The sequence below is a fragment of the Poecilia reticulata genome, linkage group LG2 (assembly GCF_000633615.1).
Source record: "Poecilia reticulata strain Guanapo linkage group LG2, Guppy_female_1.0+MT, whole genome shotgun sequence".
Taxonomy (NCBI): Eukaryota; Metazoa; Chordata; class Actinopteri; order Cyprinodontiformes; family Poeciliidae; genus Poecilia; species Poecilia reticulata.
Genome location: NC_024332.1, coordinates 35261843 through 35289747, shown reverse-complemented (window position 1 = coordinate 35289747; position 27905 = coordinate 35261843). Strand labels below are relative to the sequence as shown.

General features: G+C 39.0%; 2 protein-coding genes across 3 annotated transcripts in view; both read left to right on the top strand.

Annotated features, from left to right (window-relative positions):
• The first annotated feature begins 84 nt into the window (after positions 1 to 84).
• On the top strand, positions 85 to 19935 carry kansl1l (KAT8 regulatory NSL complex subunit 1-like). 2 transcript variants are annotated; one of them, XM_008403808.2, is made up of 16 exons: positions 85 to 360; positions 2080 to 3182; positions 7393 to 7534; positions 8290 to 8442; positions 9399 to 9496; positions 12498 to 12672; positions 12874 to 12997; positions 13662 to 13793; positions 15579 to 15725; positions 16194 to 16294; positions 17352 to 17470; positions 17665 to 17722; positions 17803 to 17915; positions 18050 to 18170; positions 19054 to 19297; positions 19548 to 19935. In XM_008403808.2, the coding sequence occupies exons 2-15, from the start codon at positions 2131 to 2133 to the stop codon at positions 19270 to 19272; spliced, it is 2754 nt and encodes a 917-aa protein (XP_008402030.1). In that variant the 5' UTR covers positions 85 to 360; positions 2080 to 2130; the 3' UTR covers positions 19273 to 19297; positions 19548 to 19935. The 2 variants fall into 2 exon arrangements, with proteins under 2 accessions (XP_008402030.1, XP_017159239.1); XM_017303750.1 differs by having other exon boundaries at positions 86 to 360; positions 7396 to 7534.
• Positions 19936 to 22396: 2461 nt separating this feature from the next.
• The window catches only part of map2 (microtubule-associated protein 2), an 84436-nt gene continuing 78927 nt past the window's right edge, over positions 22397 to 27905 (top strand). The window contains exon 1 of the mRNA XM_017309283.1: positions 22397 to 22494. The gene's annotated coding sequence lies outside the window, so the exon portion shown is untranslated. The remainder of the gene's footprint in view (positions 22495 to 27905) is intronic.

The window sequence follows — 27905 nt, the reverse complement described above, 5'->3', positions numbered from 1 at the left end:
GAGAAAGAGATGAGTCGCAGGGAGTAGTGACAGCTCCGAGCTTTCGAACAGACCGTGAAGGCAGCAGAGGTCTGGCTCAGCCCCTCGTCGATCAGATCCTAGAATCTTGCTTCTGTCTGCAGTTGGCCAGAGGAGATCTGGGGAGCGGATGCTAGCAGGAGGGAGCAGGAAGGGACAAACCTCCTCATGGGGAAAGAAAGTATTGTTTTCATAGTTCATATTTAATAACAGTGCGAGTCAGAACCTCGATCTTCGTCAATATACGCCATCCAGGCTGCTGTGTTTTGATTCTCAAACGCTCGAAAATCTTGAGCTCTAGATCTCTAACCCTGAAACATACGATGTCCGACGAGCGGTCAGGTGAGTAGCTGAACACTTTCAACAGACTTTAGGGAGTGTTCATATTTTTCGCAATGCATGGCGCTGTCTAACAGCCGGGACAGTTATTCGTTTATTTATTGGTAAAACTTACAGTAAAGCTCAGTTTTGACTTGTTCTGGAGTTGAAATGCACCCGTCTAACGTTTAGTTTTCACAAGTTAGACCGTCAGTTTAGCCGTTTGGGTTAAAGTTTAAGTAGCTTGAAGGAAAAGTTAGATTTACTGACGAGTCCGTTAAAAATAGTAAAACAGTTACCCGCTGAATGAAACTGTGCAGAAAAGGCTGGTAGGTAATTCGGGTTTTCTTAGAGTGTCTTGAAATAACTGTTCTTTAACCGTTAACCACCGTTGACGAATTTTATTGCAGTTTATTTACGTTGTACTTGGTTACCATTGGATCTTTGGCAGGGCCGTGCAGAGATTTAAAGAGGCAGATGCTTAAAGTAAAAAAAAAAAAATGGGGCGTGGGGGTTCATTTAATGAGAACAACGTTTTAAAAGACACGCATAACACAGGAAATGTATTTATCATTGTAATTCAGTTCCAGATTAAACTTATACATTGATGTTTGCTATATTTCAAGTGTTTATTTCTGTTCATTTTGATGATTATGGTTCACACATAATAATTAAAAAAAATGTTTTCTTCATTTTCCACAAATAACAATATGCCATATAATAAAAATATACCCATCCCTCTTTTTGCAAAAAGATTGACGTTATTTATTGTAAAGCCTAACTCTAGGCTTTAAAATGTACCGGCTAAATAGTGATGGATTACAATTTGTGGCTCAAATAAGACTTTGTTAAACTGCAATGAGGGCAAATATTAGTCTTTGAAATTTGAAGGTTGCAGACCCCTGGTCTGCACAGCAATGACTTGATAGCCGACCAGCAGACGGTCATCACAAGTTCACTGTTAAGGAAACTGGTAATTTACTGAGTCCTGTAGCCAGGGAGATTTATGGAACGTTGAGTAGGAGGAACAAGTGTAGAAGAAAAAGGTGCAAAAGCAGCAAGGACAGCCACAACAATTAGAGGATTGTAAGTCAAAAGCCTTTTCAACAGTTTCACAAGTTGTGGACAGTGGCTGGAGCCAGAGCTTCAAGAACCGCCGCACACAGACATATGGAGGACATGTTCTGCAGCTGCCACGTTCCTTGTGTGAAGCAACAGATGTAAAAAAAAAAAAACAAAACGCTTTATTCCCTGTTTGCGTATATGAAAAGGTTCACCCATCTCTAATGCTGCCAGGCGTCACTGTCCTCATGCTTTCAATGCGTCTATTAAGTTGTCATGGTTGCTAGACAATGTACCGGCTATCTAGCCGCTAGCAGTCCTATTGATGTAAAAAGAGGCAGCACTCTATACAGAGGTGGTCTGTCCACAGAGAAGCTCCGTTTTAGAGTAAATATGAATACCAGGAAGCATGAGGTTTTTACCTACACATACACTTAAATTAGGTATCTTTATTTTAACTTTTTACATCAATATAATCTTATACTTAAATCAGGACATTAAAAATTAAAATACATATATTATTTTTAAAAAATTACAAAAATATTATTATTTTATTTTATTTTTTTCAGTTTTTGCTACTCGCGTCCCTTCATGTGTTTTCTCAGTGGTACAGTCTTACTGCCATTGAAATACAAATGTGTTTATCATTTGAGGTTAACGAAGCGCACTGCTCTGTGTCAGATCCTTCAGGGCGCGCCCCGTGAAGCCTTCCGCCTGGCTCTTGAGAGGGGAATGGCCCCGGCTCTGACCAAGATCCTGAAAAATGACCACGGCATCCACCTCTCCTCTCCTCCCGCCTCTGTCGCCGTGGACTCGGATGCGAGCGCCATCCTGTGCACCGTAGAGCTCGAGCCTCACCTGAGACCGGCAGATGACAGCGACCTGCAGAAAATCAGCTTGAACCTTTGCTCGCTCGGCTACCTGGACCCCGTAGACCCCCCCGCAAATCCCGATCCTTTCGCGTGCGGCCCTGCGTGTCGCGGTCAGGGTGAGATGGTGGCCCGGCCTGCTCCGGGTTTACTCGTCAGCTTACCCTGCTTCAGTAAATGCCAGAGGGAATCACGTCAAGTGGCCACAGTCTTTCCAGGTGCAACGGACATGTTTTTAATCCCTCTTCCAGAGCACAATAGCCAGGAGGCCTTGCTCCTGCACGGACAAAGCGTTCAGCCTGAATGCGGGCCAGATGGTGGTGATGTGCTCCACTCCTCTCTCATTTTTCCCAGTGTTTGTCCCTCCTATTCCCATGGCGAGCAAGCCTCTCAGAATCTCACTTCCATGTATGCGACCCAACCCAAGATGATGTATGAGGAATTCGAGAAGCTCTGTCCTCCTCCTACTGCGGCTCTAAGGCAGTTCGGGACTGGCTTTGTGAACCCAGAGCGGCTGGAATCAAGAAATCCGCTGGAGAACGCAGCGAAGGAGCASCTCTCCCGCCACGCGGAGCTTCAAGGTCGAGCCTGCAGGCTGCAAAGGAGACTTCAAGCCCTGCTGGGCGAGCACGCTTTGAAGCACTGCAGCCAGCAGCTGGAGGGCCTGAAGAAGCACTTTCAGCTCGAAGATGTTCCTCTCGACAGTCTGGACTCCGCCACGCCGCCACAAAGCTGCAGCAACCCCTGTTTTTCCTGGGAAGAGTCGATCGCAGCCTCGGCTTTTTTCGCCGAGGTGGCGGATTTCTGCGAGTCCAACCAGATGGTTCTCAGAGGCCTGCAGGAAGCCCTGGACTCGGAGGCCACAGGCAGCAGCAGCTCTGAAGATGAGTCAGAGGAAGACATGCTTTCACCTTTGTGAGTATCATCAAGTTGGTAATCTGTGTTATTTATATTATCATACTGTCTAGATTGGCTTTGAGCGGCTCAAACAACCAGGTGGACAAATTGGAATTCACTGGGAAGGATCAAAAATAATCATACAGCATGAGTTATGTACAAACCTCACTGATATTTGGTTCAGTGTTCCATAGTAAATCATAGAGAAATGTTTTGCAGTCGTTGACGAGGTCTTGGTTTCCTGGCACTGCCTCAGCTTTTAAACATGTTCCTTTTATTTTCAGTAGGGTCAAAGCCTGCTTTATCTGGGCTAAAGCTAATTGTGTTCAAGTTTCAACCATGTAGTTGAAAGGTCTGGCTCTGGGGCTGCATGTTTCTCTTTAACTTCTAGTAAACTAAACGGTGCTATGAAGTAAACACAGTAAAGTTGACTACTTCTTCCAGATGTTTGTGTTTCTTCATGCAATATCACAATAAAACGAATCATTTTTTATGGTTAGGCTTCAAACTTCTTTTCATTTTTTTAGTTCCTTTTATGAATAGAAAACTTTACATTCAATAAATGTGCTGTTTTAATGTTTAATGCTCGTTTTTAATTCACAAAGATGGTCTGCTCCTAATCCTTCCAACTGGAGAGAAGATAAAACAGTTTTACCACTGGCGTACGACAACTTCTGATCTGCAATGTGTCCAAAAGCATGGACTTTAAAGGGGATGACTTTCCAGAGAAAGGATGCAACCCTTTAATGTAAGCTAGTGTGTGTTTGTGTACAAAGGGCCACTGTGAGTATCTTGCTTGTGCAGCTGGTCCGTGCAGCTAAATAAACCAGCTCGGTCTCCTAGACGCTGGAAATCCTTTGAAGCATAAAATTAGATCATTTCAGTGTCAGATGTGAAGTTAACTACTCATGCTGAAGAACACTGGGAGTGCAGAGGATTTGGCTGCAGGAATAGGAGCCCATGTTGTCAGTTCAGACCTATGTGGAAAGTTCACATAGGTGTTGTCTCGCTATATTTCAGGGGATGGAAGGCAGCCAGTAAAAAAAAACAAAAAAAAAAAAACGTTAAGTGGGGTCTGATTGGTGAATTTCTGAAGCGAACAGCTAACACAGATTTTGATGTTGTAGTATTGGTTTTGGGAATTTGTGAACGTGCAGCCCCAGTCGCTGCTTGCATGTTTAACTTTGCCCTCAGAGACATTCCCGCTCTGGCTGTCATAAGTACATGTTTTGTGCTCTCTGCTGTGGTGGGTGTTCTGACGTTCTTTTTTTCCTTTTTTTTTTCTCAGTCAGCTAAGCGCTCACACATAGTTGTTTCTTTCCATGCGGCAGTCATAACAGATCCGTCTGACGAGCCAGCTCCCTCTCTACCCGCAGGCTAGGAAATAAACACGGGCTTGCCAGCGAGCCAGCAGCGTTCCACCCAGACTCTGCCATCATGTCTCAGCTCTTCACTGTTTCTAGTTGACGATGTGCGTCTCAGTGTTTGCTTTGAACGCCAGAGGTGCCGTCGTTATTTAGTCCCTGCATCCTCTACATCCTGACAGAGGCAGGTTGATTTAAAAAACTTTGCTGAGCAGAATAATGCTTTTCAGGTGGTCCAGATTCGCTTTCTTGGTCCACATCAGAGTTCGATTGTGCTCTCACACCTCCCCAAACAAACCAGATTTTCTAGACAAACAAACTAGAGTTTGATTAAAGTGGACTAAACAGGGCTGATCTAACTGAACCTTTACGTTGTCAGTGTTGAATCCCAAGACGTCACTCTTGTAGTTTGTGAGCCAAGACCTTTTTTCTTGACATTTTTACCACGGTCCAGCCTTGCTTATCACAGTTACAAATGCTTTTCTTAATGCGTTTCATTGTAATTTTCAGTTTTTATTATGTAAAGCACCTTGAACCCCCTYGCTGCTGAAACGTGCTATACGTTTCAGGATGATTCAACCTTATTGATAGATTATTACTCTGACCTGAAATATGGGCAGATTTAGGAAAATGGATGTTTTCTTTGACCCATGAAAATCACTTCCCATCTGCCTTATTTGAACGCCATGTGTTCGTGTCTTTCCCCTTGTAGAGAGCGGCTCAGTGAAATGGGCCTCTGTTCTCTGCCTTGTCATATTTTTACCCCAGCGAAAAAGAAAGCCATGGATTGAGACCATGATCTAAACAAATTATATTAGACATGCACTGATGAGGGTTTTGTGACTTTTCTCCAATCTCCAGTTTCGTGGAAAACTTTAATTTACTGATATTGACTTCTGTTTCTCTTTTGGAACTTTAAAAAAAAAAAAAAAACAGATGTTTTGTTGGCATTGTGCATGAGCGGGCAATTATTTCAATCAGGAGCAGGGGTGACATCACTTCCTCCTCTGTGCTAAAACAGTGCTGAAAAGCAGGGTTTTATGGGTTTGACATTTTGACCTGTCATTAGCATCTGATATTGGTGTTTGCACAGCCAGCATTACTAAAACATGGCTAACACAATGCGTGTGTTCCCTGGAGAATGGAGATCCTTATGTAAACTCTGGAATTTCCACAAAACGCGTCCTGAGGGCCACAGCCGCTGCTCTGCCGACTGCTTTTACAGGACACTTTGATCAAATGGGAAACTTGTGTGGGACCTTTGTAAATATGATCATTCTAGCTCATAATGTACAGGAATTGGCAAACTTGAGAAATCACAAAACAAAAAAAAAAAGTCGTTTTTCCAAGTGGAAACCAGTATATTCATATTTGTGTGTTGGGTTGTGGGTTTGTGTTTCTTGTCCAGATTCGAAGTGTCAACCAGTTCCTTTTCCCCACAGGTTTTCCTGGTATGGAGCAGTTCCCTGTGATTTAGCTCTAAACCTCCACTTTACAGATTTTATAGCTTGGTCCTTCTCTAAGTGGTTTGCTTGTTTCTTGTGAGGAAATGTATCATTACAGTCCGTTCAAAAAAAAAAAAAGAAAATGTGGAAATACTTAACTCTCTGCATTCACAGTGTGGGAACAGTTGAAGCACTGATGGGACGCAGCTTTAAAAGTGTAATTGGTTAAGTTTTGCATTTGTAGCTGGAGCTTGTTTACTCAGTTTGTTAGTTACAGTGCCTTACAGAAGTGTTCATAGTCCTTGAACTCATGTTTTGACATGTTTCAACCATAAACTTCACCTTATTTTTGTTGGTTTCTTTTGATCGACCTACACAAAGTGGTGTGTAAAAATGGAGAGAGAACCCCCCTCATTTTATCTAGCTTTACACATCTGGAGACAGAAAGTATTACATTCTTTTCTTAACAAGAGTCTTTGGAAAAAATGTGAAAAAATTTAAGAGTTCTCAATACTGTTTTAACGGATTATATATTCTTTGTGGTTAGGAGATTCTTTGACAATCTTTAAGTTTGATTGCACCACTTCCTTTGCACGAGTCAAGACAGTCAAATGAGGTAAAGCCTCTTGTTTCAGCTCGGGGTTCTCACTTTAGCTGCGAGAACCCGGAGCGTTCTCACTCTGACTTGTATTCACAGGATGTCAGCTAATATTTTACTTGGTTTCATTAACTTTGTGATAAATACACCGTTTGGGGAACATTCCCGGAAAGAGGAGCAAAGAAGTCATTCCTCCTTTGTTCACTCCCCTTCTCCTCCAGCCAGCGCTTGGCAAAAAATTCCTGGAATTTCCTCATTATGCTGGTGGAAAGCGAAAAAGGGCAAGTCAGGACTGGGCATTGTCTGTGTTTGGGAAGGGGCAATTAGCCGCTTAGCAGACACTGAAGCACACTGACAGGGTGGCTTTCACTGATATTTTCATTTCTGTATGACTTAATCTTGTCTTTAGGTATTTAATTAAATTGAATTTAACTGGGGGGGAAAACACCTTATTATATCAAAGGGTACAGAGAAATGTGGAGTCTGTAGGTTTATGCTGGGAAACCTAACCTTTCCCTCTGGATCAGAGTGTTTGAAGTGGGGGAGTCCCTGCAAGCCAAGGTCCAAGAGCACTGCCATGGCAACTGCTGTGGTACTGAACTCAGCCTCACAAAGCACGCACAAAGACACACACACACACTTGCTCCTATTGTAACCTTTTACACACAGTCAGTTTTATTACACACACTTTGTTCATTCCGAGTGCGGCCTTTAAAATAATCGCTTCCTGTCAGGTCGCCTGCTTGTTTTCACAAAGGTGAAGCTGACACATTGGGAAATGAGATTAAAACAACCATCTATCTCTCACCTTGTGCCGGCAGCAGCAGCAGCAACGAGATGCAGTGGCTGGAAGAACGAGCGGAGCTGAGCAGCAGATGGATCTGGCTGCAGCTCCGTATGTCCGAACTGGATGGGAGAATAGAGCAACTGGTGGAGCTGCACAAGCACATACGCTCCACCAAGGTATGATGGAAGTTAGAGATGCCCAGAGAAATCGCTCCACCAAGGTATGATGGAAGTTAGAGATGCCCAGAGAAATCAGGTGGTGAACAGAATAGGGTGGTAGTCAGCTTGATCAACCCCAACCAGCGATGAACTCAAAAGTCTGACCTTTTTCCAAAACTCTTTGGGTGTGAATGGAGCTCCTAATGGAAAAACACTGACAGGTAGTTATGTTTTGTACCAGTGGAGTGTTTAAAACTGAAGCTTAGAGATTGAAAAAACTATATTGAGGTTGTAATCAGTATACCCATGTCTGTGGGTCAGTCAGTCTACAAGAAAGCGAGAGCGTGAGACTTWGWGCAGCTAATAGGAAGGTCAACATGTTACAGCAAAATTTTTCTTTTCTTTTATTATCCTTTTCATTTTGGTTTTATTTAAAAAATGTAAATTTAGCTTTATAACAATATGACGTCTCTCCTTTTTGTTATATAAATAATTAGTGTCCCTGGAGGCAGGGGTTAAAAAAACAAAACACCATTTATATCATGCTCCTATATCCTCCAATATTATTATTTGAGAAAATTCTGAATTAAATCACACCCAGCAGGTCGAGTCTTTTCTAAAACCTAAAAACAGAAATCGACCACACAATTCTGATTGTTGCGTCCACGTGCTGTGGATTTGTAGAAAATGTTTTATTTAAATCAGTAAGCAAAACACAGGATACCATACAAGATCTGTCTTTTTGCATCTGTGCTCTTTTGTGTGCGCTTTAGGGCCGGGTGGTTCTTGCGCAATCCCAGCCGCTGACCGACAGGCAGATTCAGCAGACCCTGATGAGAGAAATGGCCGGCCTCTCCTGCACAGCCTCAGACGCCGACGCGGAGCCCTGCAGTCCCACGCGCCTCCTGTACAACATCGAGAGACAGGTACGGTGGCTGAGCTCTTTCTTGACTGGAACGTTGTGTTCCTTTGTCAGCCTGTGAGGATTTGACTCATCACTTACACAGGGCTCGCTGTTCGACCCGTGTGCTGTTATGGTAAATTAGTAGCTGCAGGTGGAGGGAATAAATTGCTTCTGCTTGATGATGTCAGGTGGTTCTAATTATCCCAGGAGGGAGGAAGAGCATGTTAATTGTTATAGCGGTTGAGGCAGATGTAGAACTGCTTATTAATATAACACGGTATGCATTCCCAGTCTTAATGGAATTTGAAGTTGAGTGTAATCTTGATGTTGAACGTTCACTAAAGTGAAATATATCCATACTTATGGACACATCACAGAGGAGCATCATTTTTGGGTGACTCCTTAGTATTTTCTGTTTTGTATTTTCTTTTGAATTAAACCTGCAGGAGGTAACTTTTATAAATAATATATGTATTTTAACATATTTGTTAAATATTTCACTATGTCATGACAGAGAAAGATAAAATGTGAATAAATGAAGCTTGCACATTTGCAGAAATGTAGCACTTGTTCAGAAATAACCAACCAGAGCCAGGAGGCAGGTCTTACCACTGTCAATCACCCTAATGTACATGCTGCTCTCAACCTCCCCCTTGCTCTCTGCTATGCTGCATCTCCTTCCCTACAGAGTTACCTGCTGTGAATGCTCAGACCAGTTGAGCTCTTTTTTTTTCACAGATTATCTGTCTCATGTTACATTGTCATGACATAGTGAATGTTTTAAAGAAAAATGTGAAAACAAGCACACTTTTATAAAAGCTACCTTCTGCAGCTTTGATACTCTTATGGCAGCACAGGCTTTAATGTCAGCGGTTTCTATTGATATGAACTACGATACAGGTTTGCAAGCAGTTGGATAAAGCCTCGCTTTCATTTAATTTCTGGGTTAACTTGATTTCTGTGTTTTCTTCTCTGCAGAGTGCCCAGCTCAGCCAGATTGTAAACAGTCTGATGCTTCCCCTGAGTTTTTCACCTCTCTCTAAACAGCCTTCAAAGGAAAGGGGAACCTTCACAAGGTGTGTAGAATTCCTGTTCTTATTCGGGCTGCTCTTCAGTTGCAGTTAATGGATACCCTATTCTTCAGATCACCTTGTAAACACTTTGAGAAAATCTGCCTGACCACTGTCTGTTTTGACAGCTGCATATTCATCCTGCTTCAGCCTCATGCTATGGGTGGAGGTTAGAGTTTGGGTGGAGTTTGTTACCACAGCTCTGGGGCATATTTTTGGTTACATTTGAGATGATATCTTAGGTTACAGTGGTTGCTCTGTCGCATTCTAACCTGACATGTTAATCAACCAACAAAGGTAAAACTTCATTTGAGAGACATTATTCAGATTTAACTATTTTTTTGGGGGTTTTGTTTTTAAACCCCAGACCACCCAGATTATTCTTGAGTCTGTTGGAGCTTTGATTTTACAGAGGAGGCCTTACAGCCAAAAAATGTTGCACACATTTTGAAAATGAATGTTTAAAATTTGTCAATAGATGTATTTTTTTATTTTATTTTGCAAATGACTTGAAGGTCAGAGATGACCTTCAAGTCATTTGCAAGTCTTTGGATATAGTTTGGGGACAAATAGGAAGAAAAAAAAATAAAAAAACAAGACAGAAGTTATGTGTTTTGCTGGCAACATTCAGAGCCGTGGAAGTTATGTCACACTGTTACAGCGGTGCAATGTCTCAGGAGAAAAGTTCAGAGCGCAACATGAAAACAACAAACGGCTACAGTAGAAACTGGAAAGAATACAGAATGTTGCTTTCTTTGCCTTTCATGTTAGAACTTTCTATCTATCTGACATGGAGAATAAAGGACTTTAAAAGTTGGAAAACAATAAGACGAAATATAGTCCTATACTTGCAAATCTGTTTACCGTCTAAAAAAATAAAAGAATTGCCACAGTTAGCTTCAGATGCTAATGATGCGAAAAGCACTAATTGCAAATTCTTGTTATGTCTCTATTTCTATGCGCACATAATGTAACGTCACTTCAGCTCATGAATAATTCTTGTTTTGCAGCAGAAAGGTTCATTCATTTAAATGATGTTATGGGATGTGATGGCATGTTTGACTGCTTTGCTGCCCTTTTACAGCACAGTGTTGGCAGCAGAACATTTTTCTTTTTTTTTTTCCAAGCTTGAGGTCTGTTGTGCCCCAGACGTCCCCTTCTTTGTCTCAGCTCTTGTGCTGACAACAATTAAAATACAGCCATAAAAAGATGACTCCGGCTTATTGTTTAGTCTTATAAATATAAATACAATTAAGTTTACATTAAAGATCACAGAAACACTAACTGTTTCAGTAAAGGCATTCTAGATGAAAAAAGAAATCTCTGTATGTGCAATTATTCAATATAATTATGAGCATTAGAACCCAACCTAATTGGAGCATTTCTATTAAAGCATAGCTCACTTTACTCACCAGGACATAAATTTAAAAGGACATTAGGTAAATATCACCATGAATGGTGAAACACATGATGTATCGCAACTTAACATTCACATTTATTTAGAGCAAAGCTGAAATTCAGAAGCAGATGGTTGATAAACTTCTTCTGGACAATTTAAAAATTTTTTTTTTTTTTACATTTTAGGATTTCTCTGACTTTTGTATGAACTTCCAGGCCCGCCCCTTCCTTGAACAAAAACCAGCTGTGCGCTTTTCCACTTGTGAATGATCTTTCTCGCTGTGTAGGAATGTAGGCCAGGCTGTTTGGAAATGGCATTGTAAAACTAACCTAATGGTGACCAAGAGCTGCAAAATATGATCGCCCTGCTTAATGCATTATTATACCTATTGTTTCAGATTGTTAAACCGTGAAAGCTTTTGCTTTTCTAAAAATATTGACCTGTTTATGATTAGTTAATCATTGCCAAAGATCAAAATCCACAAATTAACTGCCTGTTGACTGGGTTGCCAAAATAAAAAAAAAAGTATAACATTGTATGATAAAATGTTTGAAGAATCAAATACGAGTTGTGATTATTACCAAAACCTTAGAAGTGGAGAAGTGTGTTCTGTCTTTTTACTTTGTATTCACAAACAGCTACTCAAAAGCCAACATTGCACAGCTGCTCTATCAGCATTAATAATTACAGAGGTAACTCCAGCACATACACATATCCAACATACCTGATATAAAGCTGTGGCAAGCAGCAGTGGAAACAGAAGGTAAGGCACCATGTGACTGCACAGTCAGGATTTCAAGTCTTAATCTAATGTTGCAGATCAAACAGTTTTAATCACTGAGTATTAAATCTATTGTAATTTGCTGACACCTACATGCTTGCGGCGGTGCTATAATCCCCAGCTCAGTAGTTTTTCTGACTTGGCTGAGGGAAATATTTTAAATGTCAGTTCTGTGCTGCTTTTCTGTTATTTAATGGGCCATAACTTTGGGTAAGAAAAGCAGTGAAACATTTTTCTTTTTCTCCAGCCTGACATGAATAATGTCTTCTGGCTCTTTCACCTTTCATTCTCAGTAAAGATAAAAAGCATGTGTTATTTGAATGCTCAGAATCATTATTATTTTTTTTAGTTCATAATCATGAGCCATAATAAATATGCAACAGTGGCAATATTTTTGAATTGTTAGGGATAATCACGTGTTGCACATTGAAGATTTCAGTCAGTGAGTTTTAGGTGTACAGTATTCCTCCAGTACTTATTTAAAGACTTGCTTTAAATTCTTTTAGGAAAATAGGCAAAATGTGTATTTTCTGATGTTCTAATATTTATTGTCCAGGTTATGACTTTTTATAATCGCAGCAACCAAACAGCTCTGTCTAGTCTGACTGCATGGTTGCCTTTTTTACACCTGATTGTGAGTGAAAATAAAAGCCTTGTGTTGATGTTTATTAATTGTAAAGTAACAGGAGGATATAAGTATCAGTTACTCATGTTATTACCAGTGATGCACATCTGTTCTGTCAGCAGCCTGAAAAAAAACGGCATGTTTTAGTGCATGAGTCACAACTGTGGCACCTTCATGATCTCATCTGATCTCATTCCCGCAGTACTCCTGGAGGAGATGATGTTTTTCTAACTGGGAGCGCTAAGGGAAGGAGGCTGAAAGGCAGAAGGCTCTTCAGAGTCGATGCATCGTGTGTGTGCGCCCGCACCCGGCCCATGGTCTCTTGCCACAAGCGCAGATTGTTCTCTGTCACCTCCTGGTACACCACCAGTTCACCGGTACGCCCAATGCTGGCTCCTCTTTTTCTTGGTCTGTCCTGCTGCAGATGTACCGCACGCATATGCATCCTCCTAGTATCTGTCTTCATGTTCATAAATGTGAAAGCTAATTACTTATGTGGAAAAACTGTATTCTATCTACTTGCTAACAGAATGAGGTAAAATCTATTTTTCCCTCCTTTTGTTTTATTTTTGTTCCAGAAATCAAGAAAGCCCGTATCTACTCACTTCCCCACGTGTAACTCTTGTGATTCTGTTTGTTTGTGCTCGAAACCTGGCTGCAGCTGCAGGTCGAGACTTCACCCTTTGGTGCCTCTTTCCTCTGGTAAGACTTCCAATTAATTTTTTCCCCCATATGGAAATAATTCAGAATTGTATTCATTTTACCATTTATCTCCAAGATGTAAAATCGTAACTTCTGTGAAGTATATACCACTTTTGATTCGCCCCGTTTTACATCAGTTTGCTCGACCATCTTGGTAGCAAAGTTCAGTGTTATATGCGTAGTATGTAAAGAGTTGAATACCTCGATTATTTGAAAATCTGGAGCCAATCCAAGCATTCTGCATTCTTACATGACATAAATTAGGTTAAGCAATGTAGTCATTGAACCATAGTGCTGATAGTGGTGGAATGTTTCATTGTACAGTAGCTGGGATCACATGGTCTTTGCCACAGTGTCAGATCCATCTGAAGGTAATGCTTAGGTGTTGTTTACCCAAACCTGCATGTCTTCCAACACTGAAAAGTAATACAAACGTTGCAACAGTATGATTTAGTTAATCACGTTTTTGACCCGTTTGATATCTCAAACAATGTAACACATTTTGATCGTGGTGTGCCTCGTCTTTTCAAAGTTGTAGCCTATTCAAAAAAATTGTCAATTTCTTTTCTTGGTCTATTGAGAATTGTAAGTGATCAAATATCTTTGGTTCCTGTGACTGTATTATTTTCACCAAGTTCTTAAAGATTGTATTCTCTCCTCTCAGGCATTACTACAAGCCATCATTTTCAGAAATTCAATGCCAGAGAAGAATGGGTTCAGAGACCTTTAATTATCAATTCTAGGCTGTCCAACCCACCAAACTATGGGAGAGTCAGCTCCACACCAAGGCACAAGAGTAAGGTCCTTCTGAAGGAACTGTGTTCACATCACAGTTTGTTGCCCGTTTTGTCTGTTGACTCAAAAATCTTTTATTCTGTTTTACTTTGACACTGAGAGAAAAAAAACAAACAAAAAAAAAACAAAACAATTTTCTTTAAAATGACATGATCAGGACAAACTATTACCTGAAATCTACTGTACAGATGTCAAGTATCTAAAGAATCACCGACTTTGCCACACAATTTTTGCACCTGTAACAGCTCTTACAAAATAAATAATGAGCTGACTGGCTGCTGTAAAGATGAGCAGATGTGCTTGTTATCACTGTTTTCTTGCTTTCACAATGTTTGCTTCGAAAGACCAATTTGCAGCCGTTATTGCTCTAAATAAAAATAACCTCACAAGTCAACAAATTGCTGTCAATTTGTTTACAGCAATTTACTAACTGATTCTAAAAAAAATAATAATAATAATTTGGGACTATTCAAAACAAATGTATCAAAAAAACAAATAGATCTACCTTGTATCAAGAAATATTGTGAATGTATTTTGAACAAATATAATCCAAGGACTAAACTGTCTCTAAATAATGAATATGACCTCATGGTAATAACTTGATATTTCAACTTGGACCTGTCTCAGCTCCACCCTTGTTTCTATTCATGTCAGATGTCCCACTGAACCTGCATGAAATTGTGTGACATATCACCAGTGTTCGAATATGTTTATGTGCTTCTGCAGTTTCTATAAATTAGGAATTTATTTCTGCTTTTACTTCCTAAGATCACCATGGGATTTTAATATTGCCACGGTTGGTTTTAGTGTATCGTGGAGCAATAAAGACAGGACAAAGCGGAGATGAAAGAGTTCAACCAGTAGGCACAAAGGAACCTGATTGAATATACAGTAGATAAAAACGTCACATGAACAGCTCACGGATGATTTCATGTCGGTTTTAATGATCCTATTCTCTTTAGTCAATAGCAGCGGAAGGCAGTCTGTCAATGGTAAATTACCCAAAATTACAGCCCGACATAAATATACCGTTATCATTGTAGCTTAAATTGAATAGGATCATTTGAAACTTCCGATCAATTCCTGCAACTCATTATGGACTAATGCTTTAGAAAATCCTGACTAAATACATATGGATGCATAGAGTAGAGTGAAATGATCAACGTTAGGAACTAACTTCACCGCAATTTGCATATAGAGTTGTACTAGAACCATGTTAATGAAAATCACAGTAAAATTTGTTCTTTTAAGAAAAGTTTCACTCTAAGAGCAGGAGATTGATCCAAGGCAATTTAGAATGGATCATGTAGTTTGCATACCATCCATTAATATACCATCTTGGCCTCTAAAACCGCAAAGCCAAAGAAATATCTTAAGGAGCCCAAACAAAGATTATTAAACAGTTAAGAAGACATTCACATTCTTAAGCCATTATCACTTTATGAGCTCAAACAATTATCTTGTTATCACAAGACAACATCTTTTATTTTCCAGAGATAATTTTCTAATTATCTCAGAGATAACAACTCAAAAGTATTTATGGCTCTTTTGTTCCAGCTGAGCGTAAAGGGGCTTCTAAAATTTTCTGTGTCAGGTGAAAAAAATGTAAATCCTTACGCAATCGCTACAGTATGGTAAATGTAGGTAACATATGAAAATCTAGTGTTGTGATCGGAAAAAAATGAATCTAAAAACTGATTTGTTGCTGATCTAAAAAAATGTACTAGAAGAGCAGCAAGAAAACCGCATTACACGTCTAATTTATGCCATGTGTGCGCACTTCTAGGTAGGAAATGCAAGCAACATGTGCGGCGTCAGAAAAGGGGAGTTTTGACTCTGTCACCAATCAGGTCGCCAGGATCTGCTTGGAGTCAGCGCAGACGATCCAATAAGAGAAAAAGGAAGAGAGGACGGCGCTGCAGGCTGACGAAAGGTGGGCTTCTTCCATTGCTTACTCTGTAACTAGATGAACTGAAAAAGTTCCCACAGTAAGATGAAGTTTGGTATTGCTGTATTTAAACCACAATGTATAACGCAATTTAAGGCTTTGCAGTTTTAAAAGTAAAACGAGAATTACTCCCGCTGAAACAAAAAGTATTTCAAATAATACTGTATACTGATTTCTCAGGTTTTAAACATGTGATCTTGCCTGTAACAAATACAATTTAGTGAAATATGTTACAGTTTTCTGTMACTTTTAAGTTAGAGAAGGAGGATTTTTTTTTTGTTTGAAAAATGTGTTCAAAGAATTTGTGACATGAAATATATTGTTGATCATTTAGCATCTATTGTACTTAGTTATATTTTTTACCACATTTTTAAGTTGTGAGCTACATTGTTATCTGCAGCCATGTCCCTGATATAGTCTCACTCTCAGAGTGTGTTATATGTTTGTTTCTAGATGACCAGGATGTCCTGTACCAGCTGTGTGATCTTGGAGACAGTTCAAATGACATGCTGGAGGAGAACTATGGGCAGTTCACACTCAGCCGGGGCTCACGGGTAACATACTCAGTATCATTCAATTGTGTGTCAATCTGTAAGTAAGTGACGAAAGTCTTAACTATTGGCTACCAACAAGTGTTAGGAAAGCAAAACTCATACTTAAGTTTCTTCTTGAAAACAACAAACCTTTTCTTTTTTCTTTTTTTTTTTTAGTTAAACCTATCAAACCTACCAAACTTCTGTGAGTTGGAATGGAGCAGAAGTTAATGATTCCCCCCCCCTAATGTTTTTCTTTGTGTGTATTTGTTATTTATTATGGGACATAATGTCTCATGCCTTTAAATTAACCTAAATTATTTTATACAAGCACTAAATTACAGATACGCATACATAGTGTGAACACGGTAAATCACAGTAAATGAATAGTCTTCATTGTGGACCTCGGATCACTTTTAATTTGGATCCTCTTACTCTGTAATAACTGATGGCTGCTGGTCCAGTTAGCGTTGGGTAGGTGCTGGAAGATTCCAGATATCCTGTTTTTTTTTCAATGCCACACTTCATGTCTGAAAGGAAAGCAAGTGCAAAACCAAATGTTTTAAGAAAATTACAACTGAAGCGAAAGACGAGAAGAAGCACAAAGTCAATCACTTCATTATCAGTATCAAAGCAACTGTTCTTTATTTAGTGCCCCACTTCTTCATTTCAGGAAGAGTCCAAATAATCTTTTTTTTTTTCCCTGAAGGTCCTGGTTTTTATTATGCAGCAAGTCAATTACAGAGATTTTTTTTCTTAATTGCTGCTTAAATGCCATGTTATTTGTGGTTGCGGCATACTTATGTTTCTAATTCTACTGCTGCTGGTTCATATCTACAGGACTTGGTGGATACAGTTCATTGAATGGGACTTTCAGATGAATAATTACCCTGTTTTCGAAAACATGCAGGTTTATGTCAGATGAAATAATTGCAAACGTCGTGCGGGACGTTGTTATCTTCACACACAAAAGATCTAACAAATAGAAATGCTAACCCACTGTAATATGTAAACATTAGTAAATATTAGCCATAGTGTTAACTCTGCTTATGCAATAAGATATTTTGCTTCTTTTTAGGGCTTCCTTCGCAAACACCACAGAGGCCGAGTGTACAACATCGATGACATTGTCATTCCCGTCATTCCTCCTCTTTCTAAAGTGGAAAAACTGCAGTACAAAGATATCCTGACGCCGAGGTAAACAACCCGAGTGCTGTCCACGGAGTTTAAAACGAGTTCAGTTTAAACGTAGTGTTCATTTTACTGATCGTATTGACTTGAATTGTCTGAAGAGACACACGTAAGTTTCTTTTTCCACCGTTCAGAAAATTTTGAAATAAGACAATCTTATAAATTAAAGCAATAATGAGCAGTCTCTACTTTTTATTTAGGTGGCGGGTGGTCGACATCCAGGGTTTGACTCCTAAAATGGGAGAAGAGAACCAGAAGGTAAAGTTCAGTCTTCCTGGCGTAAACATATTGATGTTATTCTTGATTTCACCTGCCAGTGTGTTCTGTGTCGTGTGCAGATTGAGGATCTCTGTGACGAAGTCTTTGCTCGGAGGCACCAGGCTCTGGAGCAGAAGGAGAAGCGCCGCTGGACATCCTGGGAAAAGAGGAAGTGCTGGAGACGTTCGACAAGGTGGCTGCACACAAACGGACTCACGTACAAATCTTTATGTAAAAACAATCGGCGTGAAAGCCGAGCGTAGAGAAATGTTCTTCTTGTGGATGGCTTACGTTTTTCTTCTCTCTCTCTCTCTCTCTCCTCTTCAGATCTGGCAGCAGGCTATCGAGCAGCGGGGGCGGGATGTGCACATCAGGAGACGAGAGCTCAGTGGAGTGGGGTTGTGCTCAGCTGGATTCTGATGAGCAGCCGCGGGTGGAGGAGTGGCTGGTACGATCTCAAGCTTCTGGTCCTGAAACGACAAATCTTCAACGAAAATGGAGAATATAACAGTATTCCACTGAGAAAGGACAAATCTCAAATTGTATATTCTGTTTTTTTTTTTTTAAGTGGTTGAGACAAATTCTTGTTTCCTTTCTGCCACTAATGTGTATTTGTTTGGGTTCTTACAGTTAAATTGCTTATTATGCCGAGCGAGCAGAGCAAACCTGTCCCGCTGTCAGACAAACAAATTACTGACATTTTGAATAAGGCTGCAGTCAGTTTGTTTTTAAACTCCTCATTTTCTTTTTAAGGCTCAACATTACTTGAAATGTGTTTTCTATAATATCCATATCAATAATAAGATGTTATTTACCCTTTGGCTCAGGACAGGAATATAAATCAGCAGTAATGAGTCTAATATCCTCAGCCTTTTCCAGACAGGCTTAGGCGAGCTGTGAAGCCTCGATGGCTTCTTGAGAGTCTCTGCAGATACTTGTCTCCACTTGTTTCCCCTGATCCTGCTTTGATTGTAGGACTCTCTTCTCCTTTGCTGTGATTGGAGAGGAAACAAGCTGCTACTTATCCAGGCTTTTCTAATCAACTTTCTCATCACCACAGCTCTGCCTCATGCACTTCAGCACCCAAACAAATCAACGATTAACGCTGAAACCCCCGAGCTTCACCGAAACCAAGCAGACGTCAAAGAGTGAATTAAGTAAAAGGACGGGTCTGGAGAAAGCGTTTAGCGGATTTGTTTTATAGCTGAAAGAAACGACAGTGTCTCACACTCGGTTTATTGCATTTGATGAACCGTACGGAAACGATTTGTGGTTGTCGGCAAACAGACAAAAAAAAAAAACCCACATTATTTGCTCTGTGTTTCCTGCAGCCTCAGGCACCTTGGGAGTCCCGAGCCTTTCCTCTGGATGAGCGTGAGGAAGCGACTCTGCTATCTGATGAAGTGAAAATCCCATCTGGGTGGACAGAATCCAGCTGCCTTTCCCTCTCTTCAAAGCCTTCCAACTCCCAACTGTCCCCAACTCAGTCAGCCTGCACTACTCTGCCCCCTTGCGGACAGATCAAGAGCTGCGCATCCAGCGGTAGCTGAGTTTACGGTGATGACATCTTTATAGGTAAGCAAGGTGACATTTTATATTATTATACATTTGTACTTAAATATAAAACTTAGTTTGATTATTTAAAGATATTTCTGCCGTAGGGTATTTTACTTTACAGCTATGTTGTAATTGGCGCTACATAATGTCATTTAAGCATATAAAAATAAAAGTAACCCTGAAACATAGAATTAATTATGGAAAAACAGCAACACACACGATTTTTTAACCAGTTCACTTTTTAAGTATTTCCTTTTTTCCCCCCCAGCTCTCCTTACGTCAGGGACCACAAGCCAAAACAAGTCCACAGGAAACCTTTGCAGGGATACTGGACACAGTCAATGCTAATTTTTCACTCAGTGTATTGATCTGAGTACTTTGATGCGAATGTCATTTTGTATTGTGAGATGTGCCACAGCAGTTTTAACTGACATCTGCGGCTCTTGCTGCAGTTTTGGGTGTTCATGTAAATGTGGGAGCTGTCTGTGTTGTGATGTAGAGCAACAGTTTACAGTTGTCACAGGCTATTTATTCTCAAAGATGTCTCTTAAAAATGTACAGATTTAAAGACCCAAGTAGATCCATTTATTTATATAATCTGATTGATTGTTTTTACATGTTTTTTTAAATTTTATTTTCATATGTGCTGTAATTCTTGCAAATGTTTTTTTTTTTAAATGAAAACAGTAAATATTGATATTAGTAAACATTGTGAGTTTAATGTTTTATTACATGATGCATGTGCTTGTTTCTTTTCTGGTTCTCAGAGGTTGCTCATACATTTATAAGCACAACAGATGCATTTTGTTAAAATGTCAGAGCAATAATAAAAGAATCTCATTATTGTTATTGACGACCTGGAACAGTATGGAATTTGACTTGAGCACTTCGCAGGTTTTAATATGGGAAAAAGAAGACGGACTATGGAAAAATATGCATACTAATTTCCTGGCAACTGTCTACTTGTGAAACATCTGCCTTTCTAAAAATAAGTTGCTTCAGTCAGCTTACTTTTATGTTGTTTTTTTTTATGAAGAAGATGCACATTGATTATCCATCTGTTCATTATTTAATCCATCAGCTAATTCGTCCACAATGACTGTTGACCACGTCTGACCGTTCTTCCACCAACCCATCGTCATTTGAAAATATGTGACTGAACAAATGCAGTATGTACATAAAAAAAAATCTGCAAACATTCTGCAATGAGTTGATCCAAATATCCCTTTTTCATTGTTCTATACCTGAAAATGATAGTTTGTGGAAAACATTTATGGCATCAGCTAAGATATAAGGCCAAAACATATTTTATAATAAAATTAAATTGGGGAAAAGAATCCACAATTATAGAATATAGTAGAATATGGCACTCCCTTCTGTACATTTCAAGCAGTTTGTTTTCATTAGATCTCCACTGTAATTACACGTTACAGGAAACAACTGTTTTCAAGGGTCTGATCTATTTTTTTCATGTTTTTCTATAAAGTATGCTACCAACATTTAAAATATGTTTTAATTTATTGCATAAAAGCTAATAGTTGCATGGAATACTGTGAGTTCATGTACTGTTAAGATATAACTAACATGTATCAAAGTCACTGCTCTTTGGGCCGCAGTTGGAGTGAAGCAGCTTGTGCTTCAGTCTTGAATGCATAATGCCCACTTATAATTTCCTTGACAGCCAATGAGAGGCCAGATGTGCAGATGGCTGAGGTCACCCCTCTAACTTAAATTAATTTATGTATCTAACTTCATACCAAGGACTTGGCACATGACCTTAGAAGTCATAAACTCAGTTTCATCTAAGTATTTTTTTTTAGTAATGCAGACATGGCTGATTCCAGGTTTGCGCATGTGAATCTGGTCAAATGTCAAGGGCAACTATTTATTTTCATTAATGATGTCCCATTTGAAGTTTATAGTGATCTGAGAATGTGCTTTAAACACACTTATTAAGTCCGCACATTTTATAATAAAAGTGACCCTTCAATCTCCCTGTGAAGGACTCTGTTTAATTTAGTTCTAGTGCTAACTTGTGTTAGGAGTTATGATTGACAGAGCAGGTCTTGTGATGACCAAGGTTTTACATCTTAAGTTCATCTTGTCTCTAGCTGCATCTGTAAAATAAATCACCTAATTAGTCTCAAATAAAAAGCAAAGAGAACAACTGCTGGCCACAAGAGGAGCCTATTGCTTCTCAAATAAGAGGCAAAACAGAATGAATTTAATAACATGCACTTTAACCTTACTGGATATATTTAACTTATTTGACCTAACTAAAAACACGCAAGTAACTGTTAAGGATTTGACATTTAATAATAATAGTGTTAAAAATAGGTAGAGTCTGCTTTTACTATGTTTATGTATTTTTATAGTTACACACTAGAGGGCGTCCTTCTATCAAAGTGAAAGAATAGCTTACCATTTGTCATGGACTTGCATCACATCTGAAAGTCAAGATATTTTTGTTGCGCCTCTCACCATGTTTATAGTAAAAACAGTGCGGCAGAATAGTTTTGGATTACTATGTCAAAATAATATTAAAAAGCAATAAATAAAGAAAGAACTGTCAATAAAATGTCTACTTTCATTATTTTTAACGGGGCACTAAATGCATTACTTTAATGTTTTAAGCTTATATAGGGCTCAATTAAGGTATATTTTTCAAAATAAAAAAATGTATTTATTTGCCATGTGCCGTTTGATTTGCTATATTTTGTCAGTATTATTTCAGCATGATAAAAAAAAAAAGTCTTAACCATCATCATCATTAAATTTCTTAAGACAAACAGCTACACTTCAGTTGCCTTTTTTTTCCCCACTATCAACGACGCTATGACGCACCTGCCGAAAAGAAGTGCCACTTTTTATGGTCATAAAAATGTTTAGGGTGACTGTCAGCATTATCACATTTTATTGGTGCATGGAGCTGAATCGGCAGGCGGTGATAGCTGTCTTTCTAGTATTAATTTACATCAAAATTTTACTATTTACTGTGTTTTTCCCTCATGCTACCGAAAATGAATGAAAATGCAGACATATTTTGATTCAACCACTATGGTAGTTTCTAGCAAGAATGGCTCCTCCAGAGCACCGTAGTAACCGGTATAAACAGGAACCGGCACGCCTAGTTCCGGTATTACGGTAACTGAAAGGCTGCGGTGCCTCTGTGTCCGACAGACCGGTGTTTTACTGGAAGACGCCGAGCCGAACAGGTAAAGATTTTATACTTCTTTTACTCACTACCAGCGTTGTAATGCAGCAGAAAACACAATTTGTAACTCTATTTAAAAAAAACCTAAGACATTGACATTGAGGCAATCTTACCACCAGACAATAAGTGAATGTTTTAAGGAGCTCAACCTCTTTGATGAGGTGGAAAAAAAATGAGGCATTGTTCGTGCATAACAGAACTGGATCTTCGGTTCTTGTGAGTGTATGTGTGGTGGTTCTGTGGTGCCATTCAGCTTTTAAAGGGACGATTCTGCGGCTTTAATCTGATGTGAAATCACTGCTGAGCAACAGATCTAGAAACCCAGATTCTGAGGTGGGAGAGACCTGCTGATTGACCTAATTGTCCTGTGTCTTATTGGTCCAATTATACGCACTGTTTCTATGTGAGGAAATTAAATGATTTAAAAAAAAAAAAATGTCTGCATTGGGCTTTGGAAAGGCTTCACCTACTGCGGTGCCTGCAGGAACTTGGCTGGCTGCGGTGCCACTGAATGACCATCAGGCTCCAGAGATGATATGGCACATTACACAAACATACAGCATAGAATGAATATGGATGTTAAAAACAAGTGCTTAAATATAGTTGCTTGCTATAATTTTTTTTTTCTAATGACAGAGAAGAGAGAGAGGGAGAGAACTGCAAAAACCAGTGCTGAGTCATATTGGCGTGCCCCACTGATTGATCACACATCCCAATAATCTGCATTTCTGCTATTGATATTTCCCATTCCATGTTAAACATCAGTAATATATATCCTGATATTGTCAACATACTCTATTTCATTCTGAAATAAAATATGACTTTTTCATACATTGCTCCATTGTGAATCTAATGTAAAAAAAAAAAAAAGCCTGTAATTTACCTCGTCTGAGGTCAAATTGCTCCCTCTGAATGGATATTTGGTTAGCTCATACAAGATGGATTTCTCACTTAGAGCATGCCGGCTTCAGTCACATCTCATTTACATATTGGGGGCTGGKGGTTGGATATCGATTTCCCTTTGTGGAGTCCACTTGCTCCAGTGTCTGCACATACATTTTGATGCCTCATGCATTCAAGATGAGGGTGGGATTCATGGAGTCCTGCAGGTTGCCGAGCGCACYGTGAAGGTATTTGTCTGGAGATTCTGGCTGAGTGTTCCACCTGCTCTCCTATTTTTTATGCTGGCAGGAGTTCATCTAGGATTTTTTATTTTTTTTTTCGCATGTTACACAATGCCATTAACGTGAATGATCACAGCAAGTGGGTGTGATCTGCATCATATGACCTGCATTGATATCTCCTTTATTCAATGTGCATTTATGTTTTATATATATAAAAAAAAATACTCTACGGCCATGCAGTTAGATAAGAACTTGGTGAAATTCGGTGTGTCAAGCCAGTCAGGGTTTGTTTACTGTTTGTTTTTTGCCTAAGTCCTAGAGGGGAACTGGATCTTTAAGATGTGCGTGCCCGTTTTTACAATGTATTACGAGGTAGTCATACCCCTAGAATTTTCCCATACTTGTCACATTTTGATCCATGAATTTGTGTTTTAGCAGGATTTTAGATGTAGGACTAACACAAAATGGCACATAGGTGTGAAATGCAAAGAACATCATGCATGGTTTCCAGAATTTTTCACTAATTATGTCTGGAAAGTGTGTCCATCTTCATCCCTGCTGTGGAGAAGTTCAGAGCAGAGTTGGGCTATWAAACCGGGGTGCCCAAAATAGATGGTAAAATAAGACAGATCTAGCTGTGATACAGATTGTTCTCTAAGCAAAGGCATTTGTTTTTTGGCCTTCAAGTTGTGAGCCAGACACATAACTGAATATCCAGTAACTAAACATAATCTGCTTTATAGCACAACCTCCTTGGATCATTTTCTCTCAGTGGAGAACAGGATTCTATAAAGATGTCCTTAAAACCTTTGCACACTATTTAGCTATTCTCTCTAGCATGAATGCATAAATATATGTATATTTTGGTGAAATTCCAAAATTGGAAGCTTTACCAATTGACACTAAGTTCTATATCGCAAAATTACTTTGGATGAGCTCATTTTTTAGTTTGCTACAGGYTCTAAACCAAAGTCGCTGGAAGGAAAATATTCATTCCATTATTTTTTTCATAATTTTCAGTACTGTAAAAAYGTCTCTCATCATTAGATGTTTATATTTTCCATTAAGGAGTCATAATTTATTGAAATTCTTAAATGATTTTTAAACGTTAGTCCAAATCTCCTGAAAATGTTCACATTTTTTAGTTGCATATTGTTTAACTTTTACTCATTGTGTAAAATAACTGATACCGTACTTTACATGTGTTTAGTCTATAAACTTAAAATTATAATCACACTGGATGATAATTAATGATAATTAACYKCAACTTTAAAGGAGCCAGTGTCCATTTTGGTTATTTTCCAGACAGCGCAAAAGGAAAACCATCGAAAATCATCTAGTAAGAACCTAAGCTGTCCAGTWACTGCGTCACCCTGAATCATCATTGTCATTAGCTCAGTCAGTTGTTGGAGTCAGCAGTCCAGGAAGAGGTGCCAGCTTGGTGAGGTAGCCGTGCTGTCTGCCTGTTCACACTCAAGTAGAGGTAGTGCTTTGCGTAAGATTGGTGTGTGAATGAGGCAACTTAATCCTAATTCTCAGTGATATGAATGACATAAAATCTGCCGGAAGACATGGAGAGACACAGACAGTCACATGCACACACGGCTCTTGTTTGTCACATCTTGACAGAGTGCTGCATGTGCAGTTATCTCTGTGTGTGAGACGGAAGAAAGTGGGAAACAAATCTCTGTATAATAAAGAGAGGCTTTCAGTGGCAGCAGCACCAACACATTTTGTCACGCAACTAACATGTCTGCCACCTACCTGCTGGTCGTTTACTATYGCTGCCTTTCTGGCTCAAATATGTGTTTTTTTTTTCTTCTTTTTTTTTCAGTTTTTATCACAGTGGTCAGTGTGGCTCTGCAAGTAATGAGGTTACATTTTAAGGCTTCTTCAGTGTGAGAACACAGTTGTATCCTTTATTGACAAATAAAACATTCATTTSAAATTATTAAGAAGATGCAATGCCTTGCAAACACATTCATAATCCTTCAGTTTTTTTTTKWAATATTCTATGCTAGTACAACCATAAAATTAAAATTATGTTCTGCTTTGGGATGTAATACAATAGATCAACACAAAGTAGGACATAATAGTCAAGTGGAAGAAAAAATGCCATAAAGCTTTGTTTACCTATACATCACCAGAGTCAATCCTGTGCAGAACCAGTCGTAAATGGGATGGTGAGACGGTRAACATAAATTTTCAAGCCTCATCACTTATCTTCAGCTGTTTTTAGATCCAGACTGATTGGYTATTTAAACAAATGGAAATGGTTTGATCTAAACCATTCTTTTGTAGATCTGGTTGGGTGCTTTAAGTTGTTCTCCTGCCAGAAGGAAGCTTCAGTCTTATGTATTTTGCAGCTTAAAATAGGTTTTCTTCAATAATCTTTCTGTTTTTAGCTCTCTCCAGAGGAAATGTCTTCCTACAGAATGACACTGTCCCCACCATGTCCCATGTTTCAAAGTGGGATGATGTGTTTAGGTTGAAAAAACCCATCTAGGGACAAGTGCTGTGGATTAGCTGTTGCTGTAAGCACTGTGACGCAAACATGGCAGTGCGGTTCTGTTCCGTTTGTCTATGTCGATGTGTGTCTGTCCCTATCAAATAAACTTAAATAAATAAATTTAATTCTAGTTTTCAGTCACGCATAAAACTTTACTTGCAGGCCAAAAAAGTTTAACTTTGTGTGCATCTAACGAGAGGACAGATTTTTAACATGTCAACTGTGTCCCCTAATCACAAACGGTGTTCAGTGGTTTTTCTGATGCAAGATGTTTGTTTACCAAAGTTGTCCAACAAATCCYTGGGCCTTTCACAGAACGTCTCGATTCACACGAAGGTGAGAATAAACACAGATGGACTTAATTTATCGTTAACTAGAGGCAATTGTTTGCATTTGACTTAATCTAGGGGTATTATASTAAAGGCAGGTGAATACAAAAGTGCAAATTCATGCCACACTTTTCAGTTAATTTTTATTTGTAAACAAAAAAGAAAAATATGTATTTTCACTTCACAACTGTAAGCTGCTTTGCGTTGGGTTACCCATTAAAACCTTCAATAAAATGCAATAACATATGAAGCTGTAACTCGACAAAATGCAAATACTCTTTTAAAAAAGAGATGAATACTTTTAAGAGCATTTCAAATCTCTTAAAAGTATGGATGCTTTTAAAAGAGACCATAAATATMTGAATGCGTTTGTGGAAACAGGAACGGGKCAAAACYTTTAACCTTTACTAACAATTCATATGAAGGACAGGGTTTTGTTTTCCACTTTTAATGCCTTTTGATTGTATTAAATACAATTGGCTAAAAGACATCAAATAAATTATTTACCATTCGGCCTTGTTGTYTCTGCTAATGAAATGTGTTACTGTCTCTTGGACCTCGTCGTCTCTTCTTGAATGTTCTGCTGTTTGGAAGAATAGTGTGTTTCTATAACTTCTTTGCAGTTTGTCATTTTGGGCCTAAATGTTGTTGCTTTGAATTTTATTTGGCTTTCAAGACAGTGCTGAATTCTAATTTCAGTCTTTGGATTTTGCCAGAACAGCGTTTTTTTTTTTTTTTCATTTGTCCACCAGTGAAGCAAAGCTAATTATTGTTTCTCTATCATCTGCCCTCCCTCGCTTACATATCTTTCATTTTGGGTCCTATTCTGCACCCAAACTCTTTCAAAATGGTYTTAACTGCAGAGCTAAAATCCAGGATTATCGCTCACATGAGGCACCTAAAGTAAATCTACCTTGTGTTCAAGGACAGAACATCCTAAAGCAAAGTGGAAGGAGGAAGGGTAAAAGAGAAATGATGGGTATAGGTGCAGGACAGGGATTCATACATTCATCACAGTAATTTAATGTCTTTGCCAAAAAAAAGCAGGAATACTATGGYCAGTATGTAGCAGGTGTTTTGATGAGGCAGTCTAATTTGGCTGTGATGTAATAAACTGATTTGTACATTTTGAGGTCGGGGGTAGTTTAACTGGAACACGATCTGAAAGGCAATGTTTCAGCTAAGATCACCCCAAAATGTTTGTGAATAACTATTAAAATTCCTATTAAAGCATGGTGCAGAATGCTGGTCACTGATATATGTTGTACATTACAACTATTTCTATAGTCTAAATAAAACTGCATGTTTAATTCTTTAGAACTGTCATATAGTCAAGCTAATAACTCCTACCTGATCAACACAGAACATGGATGGCATTAGTTGTGATCTTATTAGGTTAGCCTTAAAATTTTGATACAGTGGCGAATGTTGACTTCATTTGTTGTGTTAT